Raw genomic sequence first — 21,368 nt, forward strand, 5'->3', positions numbered from 1 at the left:
GTCACATGTCCAGTCAGTCTCAGGGGTCACATGTCCAGTCAGCCTCAGGGGTCACAAGTCCAGTCAGAATCCTTTCCCCTTCTTCTTCTGTGCAGACTTCTAAAACAAATATTTTAACTGAGTTTCTAAGAATTTTCTTCTATTGACAACTAGGTTAGAGAAAACACAACTGTTATAAAACCAAATACAATCACTATAAAATTATTTTGTTATTGGCACAGCATTCAATATTAAACTAAAAATCCATTGGCTATATCCCTGTATAATTTAAAGCATAACAAGTCACTTAATAGTGTATGTGGGCAATGGTATAGATACTCCCATACACAACCAGTTTCCATAAGCAATTACAACATATAACATAGGTAATTACATCAAATTATGCAGTGAGAGAAATATAGCACACATATACAGTATTTATATATGTTTTTCCATATATATATATATACACTCCAGAGGTACTCAGGGTTTGGTTGGGGTATCACTTCTAGATGTGATATTTATTTGAATTGACCATCCTGATATACAACACAGTATGAAAAATGATCAAGCTTAGCTTGAAGGACCATTTTAAAATGTAATCAATGAGTTACTGATATGTTTCAATCATTTGTGGATATAATCCTTAACATACCTTAATTTAGTACATGTTTTATTTTATAGTATACTAATGTAACTACAATTTTTTTTCCCCTGCTAATAGGATGTACAGACGATCTTCTAATATGGCTGGACTCACCTATCCATCATCAGTGATAACATGTTTAAAGGTAAATTATTAGCTAGGCTATTGTATATAATTATCTGATCTCTTATCCAATAGCCTAATAACCAGAAAGGAAAAAGGCCCACTATCAGTGATGCTTTGTGATAATATACACACAGACATGATCACAGAGTATTGTATCACAGTGGTTATATACAGAACAGTTATTTCACAGGAGTCCAGCTAAGTTTTGGGTTCGGTTCTATTTGAGTGCTGTTATTTGTTACAATCCTAAGAACTCATTATAGTGGCTGACATTCCCCGCATTGCCACTACAGCGACGTTATACACTACACCGTTGCCACCTCAGTCTCAATACAGCAAGTTCAATTGTTTATGCCTGTCACCTACAATGGATTCTTTTAATACCCATTGCTCAATATCAATTTAAGTATTTATTAAGATCATCTATATATACTAAACACAGATTTCAGAAAGACTGAGAGAGCAGTTTTGCCGCAGCTGAATGGAATTGGGATATTGATGTTCTTATAATGATTAATATTTTTATCTTGTTTTCCCATGGATCACATTTGGGACAGTTTATTTTGTCAAATTTTGAGGGGATATTTTTTGCAGTAGTCTATATACTATTCATTCATACTATATTGTGTAACTCCAGGGATTTAATAATTTATTAATCAGCAATTATCTTGTTTTTATTTTAGGTGATATTTCTAAAATTATTAATTATTTGAATATATTTTTAAATAAATTTATATTGTTTATAATATTTGGTAACTTGAGCAAATCTTTCAATTTTGAATCATATTATCTTATTTATTGTTACTAAATTTGCCCTGCTTTTACCCCTTTTTAGTATTTCCTTACAGTACTCAGCCTACACTTGTCAGCGCTTGCCTTGAGCCATGTGGAAAACCTTGAGTTCCAAACAGTCCAGATAATAGATCCCATACCTGTATTTGTCGGTACCAACTTTTAGGGTTGCCCATTTATTAAGATGAACATTATGCTGTTGATCTGCACACATTGCACCAGAGGTGGGCAAGCATTGTCTGACATTGTAGTGCAATGAACGGTGACAAATGCTAAAGTCCCTAATAATGTAGCTTATATCATACAGTACTGTGCAGGGCACTATCCACTGAACTGTAATCTTCTTGTGTCTACTGGGAAAGGGGTGGTTGAATGGTATACAGGTGCAAGTATTAAAGTATAAAAAGTACTACAAATGGCCACTCAAACATAATAACAAAATAAAAATCATGCTGTGATCAACACCAAACCTCTAAATTCATAAATATAATTGACAAGACCACCCAATTGGAATTGAAAAAAATACCTTTATTGCTGTATAACCGATTAAAATACAAAAGATTGATTAGTATTCAAGATAAAATGTAGAACACAGCAATGTTTTAGGTCCTCCGACCTTTTCTCAAAACACACTGTCCAGTTGATTAAAATACACAAGAACAAGACAAGTTTAACTTGCAGAGTGTGCATAAACACTGGTGGGAACCAAATGAATTGACATCATGAGGGACTAACATAATCTAGCATCCAAGTGTAATTCCAAATAAGGTGAAATAAATTACAGGCAAACAGCTATTCAGAGCTGGCATATAACCACAAAAGCGCCCCGCAGCACACAAAGGAAAGCCTTCTCCAGATCCAGAAGAGAAGTTTAGTTAATATAAATGGTGAAGGACAGTCGTGGTTGCCAGCAGCTGACTGTATTTAGATTAATGCAACAACTGGTTCATCTTTTATTTTGCCACCTTTCTTTTTTTTCACTTTTTTCAGATTTAATCTCACTTCATTTTACGTGTTCAATGTAATCCAATTTCAAACAAAAGCTAAAAACAAATTTAAAAAAGGTAAGCATCAGTATATTATCTAACAGGATATACAGCGCTAATCAAAATACTAAGAAACCTTTTAAGCAAAGCATTTTCTTGAAATACTGTAGTCAACTTCCTTTGGTCCAACTTTGCACACTTTGGGCCTGAGTCATTAAGGAGAGCAAACCATAAAAAATGAGTAACTTTGCACTTAGGCAAAGCCATGTTGCAATGGAGGGGAAGGTACATTTAAAATGTGTGGACAGCTATATAGTTGGGGTAGGGCATGTCCTAGATCAACTTTAAATTTCAATGTAAAAATAAAGCTATCAAATATCTGTGTGCTAGATGAAAAAAACAGCCTGTATTTAACTTATGTGCAAAATAATAAACCAATTTGTACCCCTTGCATTGTAACATGGTTTGTCCTGGAGAATCTTTACTTCTTTTTTTTGCTTTACTTTCCTTAATGATTCAGGCCCTTTAACTTTAATTTACAGTTTGCAGCTGCTTTATAATTTAGTTTCTAGAATCCAGTATGAGTTTGTAGAATTATTATTTTATTTGAGAAAAAGTAATAACTGTAATAATCACTGCCAGGTTTCTGTGTCAATTCATCTATCTAAAATATATAGTTTCTGCACTTTCTCCTCATTCCAGCCTTACCCCACCACTAGTAACTGCCAGTTGCCAATGGCTGCTTAATATTGAAGGCTTATAATGTTTTTGCCTTAAAGTAGCCATAAAAACTTTACCCACCACCAGTTACAATTGTCATTTTCAGTATTTACTTGCATTATATGTTATGCATTTGTATCAGGATCCCCGCAATGTATAGCAATGGATAATATGATGGCATTTTATAAATAAAAGATTATAATAATTTTGTTACATAATGTATTGTAGTGCAGAAATTCTCCAAAAAAGTTACCCAAACCCACATCAAGGTGCATGTCTATTCTCTTCTTTCAGGAGGTGCCTCTAAAAACAAGAAGTGCGATGTGTGGCGATGTATACTGTCACATACGGCACTCACCTAAGCTTGCGTGAAGTTACCACAAAACAATCTGGTCTGTCTAAAAATGATTAAAATATCCTTTATACTGTACATTCACTATTAACTGCCCTCGCCAATATTTAATTCCAAAGCTAACTCTTTGAGGAAGTTCTTTGGTTCTCCCTTATATTCCACTATGATTAAACTTAAGAGTTATCATAAACCAAACAATCCCTTGTATTACAGATATGTAGAATTTCTATTAACCAAACTATCTAGCAGGTGAATTCCTTAATAACACGAAAACAAAAAAGTCACTAAATGGAGTTTAATATGACGAAAAGTATCACAATGCCTAATGTGTAAAAGATATCATAAAATGATACACAGTAATATACAATTTTGCAAATACACTTCTTAAAAAAAATATCTCAAAACATTAAAAACAAAAAACTAACACTCTTTTCCCCAGTTTGACCTCACCAGTAGAGGTGCGGTGGCAAGGCTGAATTAATTTATGACCCTGGGGGTGGGGGAATCCTTTCCTCCAAACACATTTTAATTGAGAGTTGTAAATATAAGATGTTCTCCTTTGGAACATGTTAGAAAACTAAGATTACCTCCCATCAACAGAATTCTGTACAGCTTCTGTAAAGACACATACCATACATCAATATGCAATAAAATCCCTTACGGAGATTGATGATTTCTCTACTTCCATTCCCGGCTGGTAAATATGTCTGACATATTATATGTCATGGGCCTAATTCCACTAATGATACGTACATATGTAGATCTAGGCAAGAATAAATCATGAACAATATTTATTTGTTGTTTATTTTAGTACATGAAATCATAAGGACTGGACTTATAATGATCACAGCACTATCATTTTGAAGCCATCTGTGATCTTGGGAGACATCATGTCTCTTAAATATAACCACCCAACTATGGAACAGCACACAGACTCTGCAGGTGACACCAAATGTCTCCAATTATACACATTCCCCTGCCTTTGAAGCCTATGTAGTATTAACCCTTAATTTAGTTATACTCGCTGACTTAATCGGACCAAACATCTCATATTATTGGGGATCAAATATATTTCTATTTCTATTTTATTCATTTGTAATTAGGCCCAAATTACAGAAAATTACAAAATTACAGCAGATATATTTCCAGAAGCATACTGCGCAAAAGTGTAAAAGTCACATTAAAGTCCATCTTCTTACCACATTAGAATAAAATTATCCTGGGTTTAGCCTTCTCTATGGCTTAAATCCATGAGAGCAAGGGATTATCCAGACTCTCTTTATTATATGTGGTAATTTTGTGTGTTTGTGAAGCTTGTTGTTACATTACTCGTAGTATGCCTGGAAATTAGCTTCACCGCCAAAATTAAACACGAAGACACAAATCGGATCACATTAAAAGTATGGGGCAAGACCTAATCAAGAAATAACCTCACACGACCTAACCCCTCGAGCTCTGCAAACTTCTGCTCATCTACATACGCTACATAAATGGGCAAAGAAAAAGGTTGAATGACGGAGCACTCCAGTCCTTAGGCTAATAGTTGCATGCAGATTAAAACCACTCTTTATTTGTATTTTATTAAAATAACACTCAAGTAACAATTGTAGTAGGCAAATTACTTTAAAAAAAATAGTAAGGAAAGTGACAGAGAAAGAAATTATGTGAATTAAAATATATATATATATATAGACCCTAGTGAGGGATTGGTCCTTTATCATAAATCACTTTTATGGTGTCTAATCAAAGATTATTGTTAGTCCTCCTTGGTCCTGTGACTGATTGAGGTGTGTACACAGCAAATTGTATTAATTTCTTTTGATGAGATAGGCTCGAGAAGGTTCAGCTCTGTGGGTAGAATCCCTTATAATAGAGAGCTTATTATTGATGATCTAAATTATTAAATTCTCTAATTCCCATAATTAATAGAAAAATAATTCCAAGATTATGGTATGCGTGTAGTATATTTGTAAGGAGAGATTATCTTGGTGATTTTGTATATGGAGACATGATTATCTGATGATACATTTAATTAGCATATATTCCATTCCTATCTACATCATCCATATGTATTCACCAAACTTATCAATGGTGTGTGCATTTATAAGGTAATGAGATAAATAATGTTGTTATCAAGCAGGTAACTTAATCCACTAAAGGTATCTTGAGATGCACTCTTCCCTCTCTATTGATCCATATACACATTCAATTATCTCAACTAAATAAATGGGCATTGCCACATAGTTAATTTGAATATCATATCTAGAGAGGATAATGCCTGATCCCTAATCAGATTTCTGGGTTTCATGAGCGCTCAGTCTTATATCTGTTACGCCTATGTGGTTAGTATTTAAACCAGCTTTAGATATTGTAGCAAATAGTTATACTGCCCTACACACAGCCATTAATATCGCACATGAATTAGTAAGCATGGTAGGTTATATTTCTGCTTCATAGCAGCAATGCCCCGCACACCATTACCCCCACTTCCAGGTCTAACATCACCTAAGGTGACGTACTACCTGACGTACATATCGCCTGTACGGCTTAATCATGGGAATTCAACTCAGCGTATCTATATACGCTGCCATATTACCTTGCAAGCTCATATGTGGAAATTTAGGTGCACTTGTGCAGATCGGGGCTCACGGTGGGTCCAAAGCTCATTTATGCATAATGTTAATGGACTCCACTAAAGATTCCAAAAGATTACTTAATGCATTCATTTGGGATAGATAGTGATACTTTAAGGAAAGTATTTAAATGGACATGTGTTTCAAGTCAGCTGTAAAATTAATACAATCTGATAAAAGTCAAATAGCTTCTTAATCTGATTAAAGCATAAAACATCTGCTTGATTACTTTATCCAGGACTGCAATACATTATAACATTTAGTAATCCCCTTCGGCATGTGGAAAGGTAAACAAATTTAGATAACATGTAAACCTGTGAAAAAAAACAATCTTGTTTCCTTTTATTGACTTACAGTCCAGGAAATAAAAATATTAAATACATATTGATGTTGAACTGTTTGCTGTGGCAGGTAGTCACACAACAGTAAGGATATAGACGTTGCTATCAACAGCACCAGATTATTTTGCTAGAAATCAGAGAATTCTGCAACTGGATAAATATCCTTAATGAAAAAGTAGCTAGTTAATACAGGAACCCACCTGCAAACATATTATGCTATTACGTTTATGAATTATCCTGTAATTATGCAAATATGTCCGTTTCATAAAGGTAATTCTTTCGTTTAAATATTTAGCAGGCAGGAAAAGGGGCTAGCAAATGAAAGGAGAAGCTACATTGCTGCCTTTGTTAAAGGTCAATTATTCTACACTGTGAATTAATATAAGGCATGATCAGCTGTAGAGATCAAATAGTTATTATTTTTTTAATAGTGATTCTATTTTCAAAGGTTTACTTTGTGATGTAATTTGAATAAACAAACAAACATAATTATCAGGTTAACGTCCAGCAAAGTCCAGCAAATTTATCCTCATTAACAATAATTTTTCTGGGTATGTAAAATAAAATTAAACCATCAATAATAAATGTGTCCCCTTTACACCCATCTTTTGCTACTGATGTAACACATATAGCATTAATGTAACATGGCCCTGTTCTCCCCCGGGTGACAGCAGACGAAGCCCCCAGGTGAATTTGTCATTTAAATGAGGCTAGTGCCTCGTCTAACATGTCTGGTGACGATAAGCTGCATGGCTTAAAAATGCCAGCGGTGGCTATGTGAGCCCCATGTGGGGACCAGATGGCACCCGGACAGGAGAGGAGGATGTCCCAGACTCCCACAGCATTTTCAGCAGTATCACAGCGACTACTGAGCAAGATATGTAAATTGGGAGTCTCCACATTCAAGGACGCTATTGGAGAGGTTGGTGCACGATAAATAGCCAAGGGGGCTAATTATTAATTAAGAGTTGAGGTGTAAAAGCCCTAAATGAAGGGAAGAGTCCCCATACCAGTTGAAGAGTGCCCTGGTGTTAGAGTCCCTGCAGAGGGGAGAACACTGTGAGAAGACAGTGTGACTAAACTAAGTGTAATGCTAATCGAAAGCGGATGTTTTTTTAAAACTGGGAGTAGCCGTTCCTAGTACATAGCAAGGTACCAACAGGCGGATCTCCACCTTCACGGATACTCCAGAAATAACACCACCACCACAGCAGACACAGGTTGGCACTACAGGGGAAAAGCCTCTGCCAGAGTCTGAGAGCTCCTTCTATCAGGAACACTATGGAGTACCCCCCTTGAAAAGACCTCCATACATACCATGAGGGCCGGTCACTGCACGGTGTAGCTCGGCTAAGTGGTAGTGTGGCTGCATGAGAGGAGGAGCCTGTATAGCAGAGTACTCCCTGGATGCGACGATGTTGTGCATTATCAAAGGAGAGAGTCCCTGGATATTGGGATAGATTGCTGGAGGATCTGTGAGGTGGCCACTGCATACTTGCAATAGGGTGAGCTGAATTCAGTGAGAGGCCTATGTGATGCAACCTGTGTGTGTTTCTGTGGAAATACTTCTTTCATCAACTGGTATGTAGTATGTAGATCTATAGGCAATGTTCCGGAGTGGGGTGGAGTAATGATGGAGTTACCATCTGCTTTAAATGTATTCTGTTTGTGCCCAATATTACTGTTATTGCACCATGCTCATACTAGTGTCTACTCCACATCATGACTGTTAAACACTCATGTATTTGGGGGGTCCTTTGGTATAACCATACCCACTCACTAGCCAATGCAACAAGGACTGCAGTCTAGCCCACCAGGGCCACCCGAAACACATTAATATAAATGAATGTCTGTTACATGACTTCAATCACAGCACAGCAATGCAATATAAAATTGTGCCCTGGGTATGAAGCATATGTTCTGGGTGGTTAGGCAAATGCCAAGTTGGGGGGCGGGGTGGTAGTAGTGCTGTGACTTGTTTACACAGACTACATCCTACATCATAGTTGCCTACTCTCCCAGACTATCTGGGAAACTCCTGCATTTTTGGGAGTTCTCCTGTACTCCTATAGATCTTTCAAAATTTTACAAGTATTTCATCAGTAAGTCACTTTCTAAGTAGATGTGGAAACGATTACCTTGAAATCTTCAATCTTGAATCTTGAATTTTTAAAAATGATAATTATTTCTAAATTATTATATACACTATTAAATATGTCATTATTTATTAATGATTACACATTGCTATGCTCTAAGTTTGGTAAATTTATTTAGGGACATAAAAATCTGAGAATAGATTAGGGGGTCCTGCGCTTCCTGATATAACATATATAAATGTAACAATGATATCTTGAATAATTGTAGAGTCATCAATGTTTAGAAAAATTCTGACTTTGTCTATGGTTGAAAAGAATATGTTCCTAGAAGGTGCCATCTATACTTATTGCACAAAAAATGTACATCTTTAGGGGCCTGATTCATTAAAGATCTTAACTTAAGAAACTTCTTATTTCAGTCTCCTGGACAAAACCATGTTACAATGCAAGGGGTGCAAATTAGTATTCTGTTTTGCACATAAGTTAAATACTGACAGTGTTTTCATGCAGCATGAAAAACAGTCAGTATTTAACTTATGTGCAAAACAGAATACTAATTTGCACCCCTTGCATTGTAACATGGTTTTGTCCAGGAGACTGAAATAAGAAATTTCTTAAGTTAAGATCCTTAATGAATCAGGCCCTAGATTCTTATATTAGAACACACACCCCTCTCAGAGACACTTGGGTAGTCTAAAGAAATTTACACAAAATGAATAATGTTTAATATTACTGCATTGATGCATATCCAAGATAATCCATATTTTATACCTGAAAGGCCTTCAAATGTTCTGAATTGGGAAAGTAAAAGCTTAGGGATAATATTTTGTGTAATGTCTCCTGACCACTAAAAACTGTTAGGTTTTCCTACAATGAGTCATTCGTTTAATCTGGGCAATCTAGATTATGCAATTATTGTTATTTCATTATGTGCTCAAATTCAACAGTATATTAGATATTTGGATAATTATAAGAATAACATTTTTGTCAATACTTCTTATTATGCTATAATATCCAATATAAATAATGAAAATGGAAAATGATATTGCTCTGCAAATAAAGCTTATTTCTAAAATTGCAATAAGAAATACTTTTCTAAGATAAGACATGGTCTGGGAATTTTGTTGCAATAGTACTAACTGACCTTTTAGATAGTTGGAATTCTTTTAGAACATATATTACAGCAGAGGGTTGGAGGAAAATTCTACATAGAGCATCTTATGAATTTAAGATATTACAAATCAAAATTTCAAATTTTTAGTTCTCTCTTCTTTTCCTCTTTCCTCATATGGCTTATGCAATTCATCTTTTAAAGGTTAAAAGCTCTTGGCTGCAATCTCATTGTAGTTCTTTAACAGCTTCCACTTTTCCTCCTTCCTTATATGACCTTTGCAATTCATGCAATTCATCTCTCAAGGATTCAAAATCCACAATTTGTTGCTCTTTACCCTGCAATCTCTTTGCAGTTTCTTTAAGAGCTTCAACTTCTTTTCCTCTTTCCTCATATGTCTTGTGCAATTCCTGCAATTCATCTTTCAAGGATTCAAAAACATGGATATTTATGTTTTCACAAAATTATTGTTCTGAGTTAAACACTTTTTTTTCAATCAGGCGGTTTTCTTTGCACTTTGTAATTAAACTTTTCCCTGCAGCCCCCCCACCCCCCCCCCCCCCCCACATCTTATAAAGGGAATTATTAATGCAAAGAACTAGAAATGGGTTGCAAGAGATCTCCATCATTGATCTTCTGCACTCACAACATACTAACTGGGGTGCAGTAGAGGTGTACCAACATTGAAACAGAGGAGATTGATGCTCTGCCTTTGCACTGACCAAATACACCATTAATGTTGTTCTAACTACGTCAAGCTGTACTCTGTATTAGGAATAGGGAATGTTAAGTCCACATATTGTAATATATTTTAACTTGACCATTTCATGACAAAATCTTCCCCTTCTTGTCAGTCCAACACTAAACATGATCATTGCTTTGCTTTTATCTGTGTTACCTGCACACAACTTTTAAAGGCAAGTCCTCCACCAAACTATAGCAGCTGCTGGACACCTAGGGAATCATTGACACAAGCTGGATTTAATTAACATAAAGAACAAGAAATAGGGTGCAAGACAGATGGGACTTACATTGTATAAACAAAAATACATTGATTCTTGGCACCTACAATGTACAAACTGGGGTGGAAGATGCCCACATTGTATAAACAAAAGCATTGATGCTATGCACCAAATACAACAACATTAATGTTATTCTATCCAATTCAAGCTGGGCTTGGGTGTACATATATATATATATATATATATAAATATATATATATATATATATATATATATATATATATATAAATATATATGTAGTTCTTTTATTTATTTATAATATCTAAAGTAATAACTACAGTTTGCACAGCAATGTCTCCATGATTTCATTGTTTATTTGCTATTTGCTGGCCTATTTTTTACATTGGTATTTAATAAAGGAATAATTAATGAATATATATATATTTATATCTTGATGATATATTTTAGCAAAAGTATATTTGTATTTCAAATATAAATATTTTTTCTATTAACAGGATGTTGATCGATGGTCTTTTAATGTGTTTTCTTTGAATGAGGCTAGTGGAGAACATGCACTTAAATTCATGGTCTATGAACTTTTTACCAGATATGACCTCATCAATCGCTTTAAGGTAACACAATATTTGATGTATCAGCTGCATCAATGTGTGTATGTATGTATGTATACATATACATTCGCATGTGGAGCATGACTGGATTGGCATTTGCCATAATCCTGCCAATAATTCTCACAAAGGAAGTTTCAGTGGCATGGTAAATATAGCCACACAAGGTCCAATCTTGCCACTCAACTCAAATGTTGACAGCTAATTTGGCCTTCCACTCTTTTGGGTCAAAAGACCTGATAATTACTAGCTTAATTAGTGCTGTTGAAAGATAACCTCAAACACGGTGAGAATGTACCTCTTTTCATCATCATCACCATTTATTTATATAGCGCCACAAATTCTGCAGCGCTGTACAGAGATCCCACTCACATCAATCCCCGCTCCATTGGGGCTTACAGTCTAAATTCCCTAACACACACACAGACACAGACAGATAGACAGACAGACAGAGAGAGAGACTAGGGTCAATTTGTTAGCAGCCAATTAACCTACCAGTATGTTTTTTTTTGGAGTGTGGGAGGACACCGGAGCACCCAGAGGAAACCCACGCAAACACGGGGAGAACATACAAACTAATCACAGATAAGGCCATGGTCGGGAATTGAACTCATGAACCCAGTGCTGTACAGCAGAAGTGCTAACCACTTTTAACTATATTTATCACTGTACCCGATAATGACCTTTATTGATTTATATTTATATATATATATATAATTTTCTACCATTGCATTTGTTATCAGATCACATACTCTACAATACCAGGCCAGCTAACTGCCTGATACCATCTTCAATATTTCAGTGTGAGTGGACAATTGACTTGTCATGTAAAATGAAATTGATCATGTTCATCTTAAAGAATTGTGATCCATCTGTATCCAACTGTAGTTTAATTGCATGCACAAAACTTGTTGTGAACGTGTATATAATTGTTCTGTGTTTACCTGTTTAGATCCCTATTGCCTGCCTTGTATCATTTGTGGAAGCTTTGGAAGTTGGTTACAGCAAGCACAAAAATCCATACCACAATTTGGTTCATGCAGCTGACGTCACCCAAACTGTGCACTATATAATGCTTCATACAGGTATCATGGTAAGCAGTTTTGGCCAATGTACTTTCAGTAATTTTGAAATGAGTTTTATAAAAGCACAAAAGCAGGTACTTTTTAAGCTTAATAGAAGATGTGGTTACCAGCTTAATTTGCATTGGAAAAATCAAGTACTAATGTAGCCGACGTGTAAACACTGTCTGTGTAGAAGTATGAGAGGTGGTGCTCTCTGCATGACAAACTAACCACCTCTTGTTAAATGGGAGCGCACTGTTTGATCAAATTTGTGGTGACCCCAAGTCATTGTAAGGATGATAAATGCAAAAGAATTACAACACAAGCAGAGATATAATAAAATATTATCTTAACCAAAATATGTGTGGGGCCATACAGTAATAAAGCCACATATATATCAATGTACAGAATAACAATGCAGGCCCAACCCACTAAGGACATCCACCCATTGAGGCATTTGGCTATCCTTGACAGGATTTCTTAGTGTCCAAGAGTCCCAGAGTAGCAGTAATCCCAGATGTAGGCCTAGATAGCAGGACATCAGATGTAGACCTTCTATCAATGACCCCGCCTAATATCAGGAATATGTCATCTGGTTAACTTTTTTGCATGGTGGAGAATATAGTGATAACACTTTTCTCTACGGGACATCACTATACTAACTACAGTGCCCTGTTTACAAAATAGTCAACTAACCTGGCTACATCCTAATACTGAAAGAGCCTAATGCTTAATCATATGTGCAGGTAACAAGTAGAGATGGCTGAATCAATTCCCATTCTGAAATTTGGCTGAATTTTACAGATTTGCCAGCTGAAAATATATTTGAAATATCTGTTTTGACTAAGCAGAAATTACAAATAAGACAATTACATCCATTTGGAAAAACAGGCAACCCTGTAACCATTTACACATTTTCTTCTAGGGGCTGGTCCTGTAGTGATAATTGGATCAGCCACCTCCCAAAATAGATCTCAGTGGCAGTCCTAGGACTGAGCATTAAATAAATAAATAAATAATGTAAAAAAAATGTTCTCATACACATTGTGTAAAATAAAATGTCAATAAATCAGCACACTCCATTCTCTTTAAGGTAATCTTTAGCTACTTTATTTTAGGGTACTTTTTATTTCCTGCTGTGCTCCTATAATTATTTTAATTATTATAAATTCTTGTTGTTTTATTATTAGTAAACCTATTAAATATAAAAATCAGTTTTTGTAATGTTTTCTATATTCATGCAAAATAAAACAAACTCGATGGGAAAAATATATAAAGATCTTTATGTATATATCCAATGTATATTTTTTTCTTATTGCAGTTGTCAATCTATCTCTGTATGATTTTTCAGCTACAGCATAACAGTCTGAATTAGGGGGCTATTTATGACAGTGGGATCAGCTATAAACTCAGAAACATATTGACATACTAGAAATATAAGATAAAAACAACTTTATTGAATGATATCTTTAAAAAGGGATTGTCATTTTTTAAAGATATCATTCAATAAAGTTGTTTTTATCGTATATTCCTAGTGGACTGGATTGCCTCAAAGAACCAACCTCTTCAGGGGATTTACTTCACCATATGTTTCTCAATTTATATGTTTAATTGGGAGAGCACCTCCTCAGAATATACTCTTTGGGCTAGATTTACTAAGCTGCGGGTTTGATAAAGTGGGGATGTTGCCTATAGCAACCAATCAGATTCTAGCTGTCATTTTGTAGAATGTACTACATAAATGACAGCTAGAATCTGATTGGTTGCTATAGGCAACATCCCCACTTTTTCAAACCTGCAGCTTAGTAAATCTAGCCCTTTGTCTAAATGTATATGTAAATGAGGATAGTCCAATTCTTTGAGCGAATCATAACCCCTTTTTTTTGTTAACATTTATAAAATAAAAGGTTTTGCGTCAATTCACAGCTTATCTTCTTAAATCTAATAAGCCCAGATTGTGACTGCTGTAGCGTCCATTAAAAAAAAAAATCAAGGTTAATATAATAACCTCATGTGATCCCATGAAATTTTCTTCTTCATTTGTATATATTTACTCCTTTGGAATAATTTGTTGATATTATGTGTACAACATGCCTTTTTCAAATTCAGTATGATGTTATTGCGTATTTATGGCTTATGTTTGCTAATATTTAACTGCTTGAATTTGGCAGCACTGGCTCACAGAACTGGAAATTTTGGCAATGATCTTAGCTGCTGCTATCCATGACTATGAGCACACAGGGACCACAAACAACTTCCATATGCAGACAAGGTAATACAAAGTAAAAAGTAATACAAGTTTGGAAATTTCAGAAAGTAGCTGGTTACTGTAAAGAGTAAAGCTACAAATACTTGATCCAAGCACTCATTTGTCAGGCCGAATTGATTGAAACTCAACTTATTGAAGCCCAATAAATACAGTTGGTCATTAAGAGCACACACAAGGCAATGGTGCAATTGACCAGATTTTAAAAGCTGTCATTCACAATTAGCTATTGATTGGAACTAACAGGTGTGTTGAGCTCTTGCAAAGAGCCAGTTTGTTCTAGCAAATGCTGAATTGACCATCCAATATGATGCATCTATGGGCATGTTCAGACATATTACAGGACCATTAAACCTAAAATTAGGTAGTAGTATAACATATAATCAAGGCGTTATTAGTACTATTTACAGATAGAATGCATATTTAAATGTTTCAAACACTTATCCTTGTTCTAAAAACGAGAGATAATGGTTTGATGGTAGTAGGGGTTTATCCACTTCACATCATCATACAAATTAGGTTTCAAAAAACCCTCTTATGTCTAAAATGTGTGATAAAAAAATTGGACACTAGTTTTCATTTAGCTAAATATGCATAATAAGGATATGTACAATTTTGAATGTCGTCATTCATTTTAAATTGTACATTTTAAATTGTACATACCAGGCTGGTATGGGAACTTTTATTTATGTACTGTATTTCTCAATGAATGAAGATGCTTTTTAATATTATATTCACATGTATTGAAGGTAGTGACCCTATGTTAATGTATGATGTGCACGACTCTATTTTAGTGAGTCATAACAAGGAATGAGTGAATTATTTCTGTAATTTTTGAGTGTCTTTAATGACAGTGTTTCCTAGCTGCGGAATAGTTTAGCAAATGTCATGCTAAAATGTTTTGGAATTTCAAACAAAAATTGTCCTTTATATTTTCATGTCTGTCCAAATAAATACAATTTTATTTTTTAAGAAATATTTATATAAAATGGTTTTAAATAGCATCAAATAGAACAATGTTACATTAAAAACATTTATAGATTCTAAAATGTATGTTAAACAACTTTTTTAATCATTAGCTAAAAATATTTTATCAATTCACCAACAATCAATTCAATATCCCAAAAACCTTCATCACAGAAATTATTCTCATCTCCAGTTACATTTTCTCTTCTTAAATTGACATGCTCATCAAATTGTATAATTGCAATTAATTTATAACTATTTTAGAATTTATAACTATTTTATATTTGATATTTTGTTAGAGCTGCATTTGTTTTTTACTTTCAGTTCTCATCTTCAGTCTGTATGGCCTGTCACTTCTCAATATGTTAAAAACAATAAGTATTTAACCATTTATTAAGTGCTATTATTTTCTATGGCCTGGGACCCTGGCTGCATTGGTTACTTGACTTGCTCACAGAGTTACTCAAAATCTATAAAAACAGTAAAAAATGCTTACTTGAAATGTTAGTGTTTTAACATTGATAACAAACTGTTGCCTATATTTATGCTTTCTGTATGTTAGGCTCCCCATTTTTGTTTAGTAATACCTGAAATGTTTTCTTTATTAAACATGCATACTTGTTTTAATATAGATTATCAACTGAAACACATATTAACATTACCTCTAATAAACATTTTTTTTTTCTTATGGTCAGTTGGCAATTTAGGTGACTTTGTTTAGTTAATTTAATTAAAATAATTCAAGTATACAGAATCAGTTGAAATTCAGTCAGATCTTAACTTTTGAGTCTATGTACTCAATTCCTTAATTTAAATTCTTAAAACTATGACTTTTCTACATGACTATTAGATGTTATTCTGAGAGATATCAAAAAAATAAATTTACCAGATAAGCATATGTGAAAGCTATGTATTTTAATAAAAGCATCATTATTTATTAAAAAAAAATAATTACATCTTAAAAAGAAATTATAGCACAATTTTGTAGGTGATAATAGAGTAATGGGTAGAAAGAAATAACAAAATCAACAATACTTTGTAATTGGCATTTTTGCTTAAAAATTAATCAAGAATGTGGATGTGGTTGACTCTCTATTGCTGAGGTATATTAAAAATACTAAATAATGTCAAAAGTGTTTTACACATACAGAACAACCCTTCCAGCTTAATAATGAAAACAATTTTAAGACATATTTATTAATTAATGAGAATAACTATAAATTAATCAATGTAATAATGGTAGATGACTTTACCAGCTATTTTAAAGTAAAAAGAACATAGTTATTAAATTAGGAATGTGAACAGAATAATTAGAACAGTCCTATCCCTCAGCTAATCACGTGGCAAGCAGCCTCACCACTCCAGAGTAAAGTCAAGCCTCCTCCGCAATTGCTACAAACTTTGTAGTCGTTCTTAAGGTCTTTGTTATATCTCCCAATGTTTGAATAAAGAATAATCCATCTCTTATAATATAGCTGAGATTAACATGTCAGTTCAGTGTCAGTTTTAATTCTCCCTGTTTAGGTCTGATGCTGCAATACTGTACAATGACCGTTCTGTCCTAGAAAATCACCATGTAAGTGCTTCCTATCGTATTATGCAAGAGGATGACATGAATATTTTGGTAAATGTGTCCAAAGATGACTGGAGGTAAATTTGATTGTTTTTTTATTTATAATTTGAAAATATTTAGGATTAAACCTATTATTAAGTTACAAAATTCAGATTTCACATAAAAGTACAAAAATATACTATAATGATTGATTAATGAAGGAGTTACATTTTCAGGTTTAGTAAATGCTCCTAAAAGTTTGTTGAAGAATTATCATTTATTTATTTATTATGAATTAAAGAATTATTACAGCTTGTTTATTTTTTTGCTTATTTCATGAAACATATACTAAATTAACATTGTATAAAAGGAATATTGTAGAAAAGTAATTTGCTTTTTAAATTTTTTTCATATTTAAACATATTCAAAAATATAGTATTGTTGATATTCTTATAGAGTGGGTAAAATTAGTATTGAACACATCCACATTTTTCTCAGTAAACATATATTTAATGTGGCTATTGTAGTGAAATGTACACCAATTGGTAAATGTATCAAACTCTGGTTTCTTCAACTCGCGGGAGTTCGGCGAGATGACAGCTAAAATTTAAAGCGGCACTGCCTTGTAAAGGCAAGTTTCCCTTTACAAGACAGCGCCGCTTTAAATTTTAGCTGTCATCTCGCCAAACTCCCGCGAGTTGAAGAAACCAGAGTATGATACATTTAACCCCAAATGTCAGCAACAACCCTTGCAATCTGCACATGTAAAGAAATCAAACCATAGATGATAGATTTCAGCTGGTGTTTTGGCTTTCCATGCTTTTTTGCACCTCCCTTTCTTCATGAGTTCAATACTTTTTCCCTGTGTCATTTCACATTATACACAAAACTTAAATTATGGACATCTATGGTTTGATTTCTTTGCATGTGTGGATTGCAAGGATTGCAAGCTGACATTTGGTGTAAATTTCATTACAATAGCCACATTAAATATATATTTACTGAGAAAAATGTTGATGTGTTCAATATTTATTTCACCTGCTATATATTTATAATTTTGCACAGGTATCTTAAGAGTAGTGAATTGCAATAAATCATGTCCACACACACACAATTTTAAACTTCAAACAATAAAATAAACCAAATAATAACACAGTTAAATAAAATTATGTGTTTTCAGTAAATGTAAAATGAAGCATAGAAATTTTCCTTGCATTTGCAAATTAACAAAATTACAGTCTACGTAAATTAAAGTGCACTGCATTTGAATTTTTTTAAATAAAGGCAGCTAAAATTTATATCCACAATCACATTGCACACCACAATAATGTTTGCCTCTAAATTGTTTTTGATTATAATATTACACCTAGAAAAAAAATAGTTTTTTTTATATATTTGCAACTCTTTTATAACCATTAATACATTGAGGGAAGTTCGTGACTGAGTCATTGGCTATTCCCTCCTTAGTCCCCTTCCCCTGTATGGCTGTATTTTTTTATGTTTCCTCTATATTGCTGGGTGGTGGTAGAGCTGGCCAAACCACAGTCTGGTCTCTCTTTCTCTTTTATCTCATGGCTTTTTTTCCTCCCTTTCCTCTCTTTTTAATTTTCTCCCCTCCTTTCAGAGTTTTGTTCTCTTGTTTTCTTTTATTCCTGTCTCCATATTTTGACTTTCCCTTTTCCACCTCTTTCCTTCCTCACTATAAATAAGAAAATCCCAACAACTCACGACTCTTTCTGGCTTAAAATTTGTTATTTTGATTTGTGTTCTCGTTATTGATATAGCATTGTAACACAACACCCAATCCATTTACATTGGATTTTCTATGCATACCTGTCTCAATTTTGTATTCTGATGTTGTTATCATTTTCTTTTTTATTCTTCTTCTTTTTTGTACTTATTGTTGTTGACATAAATAAAGACTTTTTAAAAAAAAACATTGGGGGAAATGAATATAATTGTAATATTATATCCATTTTGCCCTATTCACCAAATGCATCTAAAGATCTTTTTTAATTTTTTTAGTTTTTTATTTTGTTTTCAAAATTATACAGTTGTTGTACTAGTGGTGAAATAGATTGTGTGGCTGTTTTAACAATTCCTGACATTTAAAATATAATAGTATAATAGTATTTACAAAATCTATTATCAAGTTACTATGTTGACATTTAACAAAAATTACTTCTAAGGTTGGAACACATTATAAAAGCTTGTCAGCATAGCAAATGATCATACAAGATTATTATTGTATGTTTTGTGATTATTTACAGAGACTTACGAACACTGGTGATTGAAATGGTTTTATCTACAGATATGTCTGGTCATTTCCAGCAGATAAAAACCATGAGAAATACACTACAGCAGCCTGAAGGGTAAGTCTTCTTCTAATATGTGTATTTGATGTTGCATTGATTATATTTTAGTGTATATATATATATATATATATATATATATATAATATAAATGTCTAGTGGCGTGTGTTAGTCTGTCTGTGTGTGTGTGGAAAAAATGAAACCAAGCTGCAGCGCCACCTGCTGGGCGAAGTTATACACTGGCCTACTAAATTCTTAGTCTGTGTGGAAAAAAAAATTCAGAAAGGGCTGAAATTTGGTATACTAAGATGTTTTTAATTTGTTAATTTAATTTGTTAATTGTTAAAAGTGTTTATAAAGATTTAAAAAATATATATATATATTTCTTGAAGGAGAAGTGACAGTTGGGAGTGGTTGGTGGTTGCGGGGGGTGACAGTGGGGAGTGGTTGGTGGTTGAGGACTGAGCTATGGCCCAAATGCATGACAAGAACCTTTTTAACACCTTAAGTAGCTTGATTTGACTAGAATGCATGAGTATCATGCACGGGTTAACTTGTATATATATATATATATATATATATATATATATATATAAATATATATATATATATATATATATATATATATTTATTGACAGAAGCACTGGGAAAGTAGTAAATGGCAGGCACATAAGTCCTGAATTATTGTAACTTGTGTTTTAAAAACCCTAAGGATTAGCCGGCATAGGAGAGAAGGGCAAGTTGCTAGTAATCAGCAGTCGCACCTGATGAGGTGCTATTGAAACAATGCCAGACAGTTCATTTACTTTCTCAATACCTGGGGAGGAGGTAAGATGGCTCCTGAGAGATACTGCATTTTTGTATCTATAAGTTCCTTTGTTTTGTATGTGTGTGGAACACAAGGTTCCTCACTGTAGAGAGGGAGTTCCCGTGTATAAGTTAAAAGCCGAACAGGCCAGGACTTTTGTTTCTGTTTGTTTATTTTTATGCCTGGTGAATAAAACTAGCTGCAGCTATTTAAACCAAAATAATTGACTGGTGTGATATCCTTGGCTGATGTGTCTAAAGTGCAGCCGTCTACCCCAGAAGACGGTTACCCCAATACAATCTTATGACAATATATAGTATATCCTCTTACTATTAGTCTTTAGCCAGGAAACTCTTGAACATACAACAAGCTTTACATTATGAACATGGTAATCTATAGTATTTGATATATATGGAATTACATTAGTTACCAATTATCAGAAAAAGCAGCACTAGATTGTACTTGCTGAGAATCATTGCACTGAATCCTTAGTCCTCTTATTGCCAAAGTTAAATTTTATAGTATGATTGAACCATTTTCTTTATTTGACAGGATAGACAAATCGAAAGCCATGTCCTTGATTCTTCATGCTGCTGACATCAGTCATCCCGCAAAGACATGGGAGATGCATCAGCGATGGACAGACTTACTGATGGAGGAATTTTTCCGACAGGTGCTAGTTCAATAGTCTATTCACTAACTGATAGACAGATTTTAAGCAGAAAGCATTAATATTATTATTATTTTTCTACACAAGTGCACATACTGTCATTTGAACTATATAATATTTATGCATAGTACACATTTGAATGTAGTAGTGAGATGTGGCACAAGAAATATAAGTGTCTTATTATTAATGGGACTTTTGTGATCTATGTACTTTTATTAATTCTTATTACAATAGTATATACATAGGGACTCTGGATGAACCCCCGTTTGCACAGCGTATTTTGCATGAATTCACAGTTTGCATGCTCAGAAACCAAACTTACACAATTGGACGGAATTCATATCCGCACGCATCTGACAT

General features: G+C 33.8%; 1 protein-coding gene across 3 annotated transcripts in view; it reads left to right on the top strand.

Annotated features, from left to right (window-relative positions):
- The window catches only part of PDE1A (phosphodiesterase 1A), a 242,019-nt gene that overhangs the window by 191,132 nt on the left and 29,519 nt on the right, over positions 1-21,368 (top strand). For all 3 annotated transcript variants that reach the window (XM_075180495.1, XM_075180497.1, XM_075180496.1), the window contains 7 exons: positions 704-770; positions 11,260-11,376; positions 12,323-12,463; positions 14,606-14,706; positions 17,191-17,316; positions 19,489-19,590; positions 20,891-21,011. In XM_075180495.1, the coding sequence (XP_075036596.1) occupies positions 704-770; positions 11,260-11,376; positions 12,323-12,463; positions 14,606-14,706; positions 17,191-17,316; positions 19,489-19,590; positions 20,891-21,011 (775 nt within the window). The remainder of the gene's footprint in view (positions 1-703; positions 771-11,259; positions 11,377-12,322; positions 12,464-14,605; positions 14,707-17,190; positions 17,317-19,488; positions 19,591-20,890; positions 21,012-21,368) is intronic.

This window comes from Mixophyes fleayi, chromosome 7 (assembly GCF_038048845.1).
Source record: "Mixophyes fleayi isolate aMixFle1 chromosome 7, aMixFle1.hap1, whole genome shotgun sequence".
NCBI lineage: Eukaryota > Metazoa > Chordata > Amphibia > Anura > Limnodynastidae > Mixophyes > Mixophyes fleayi.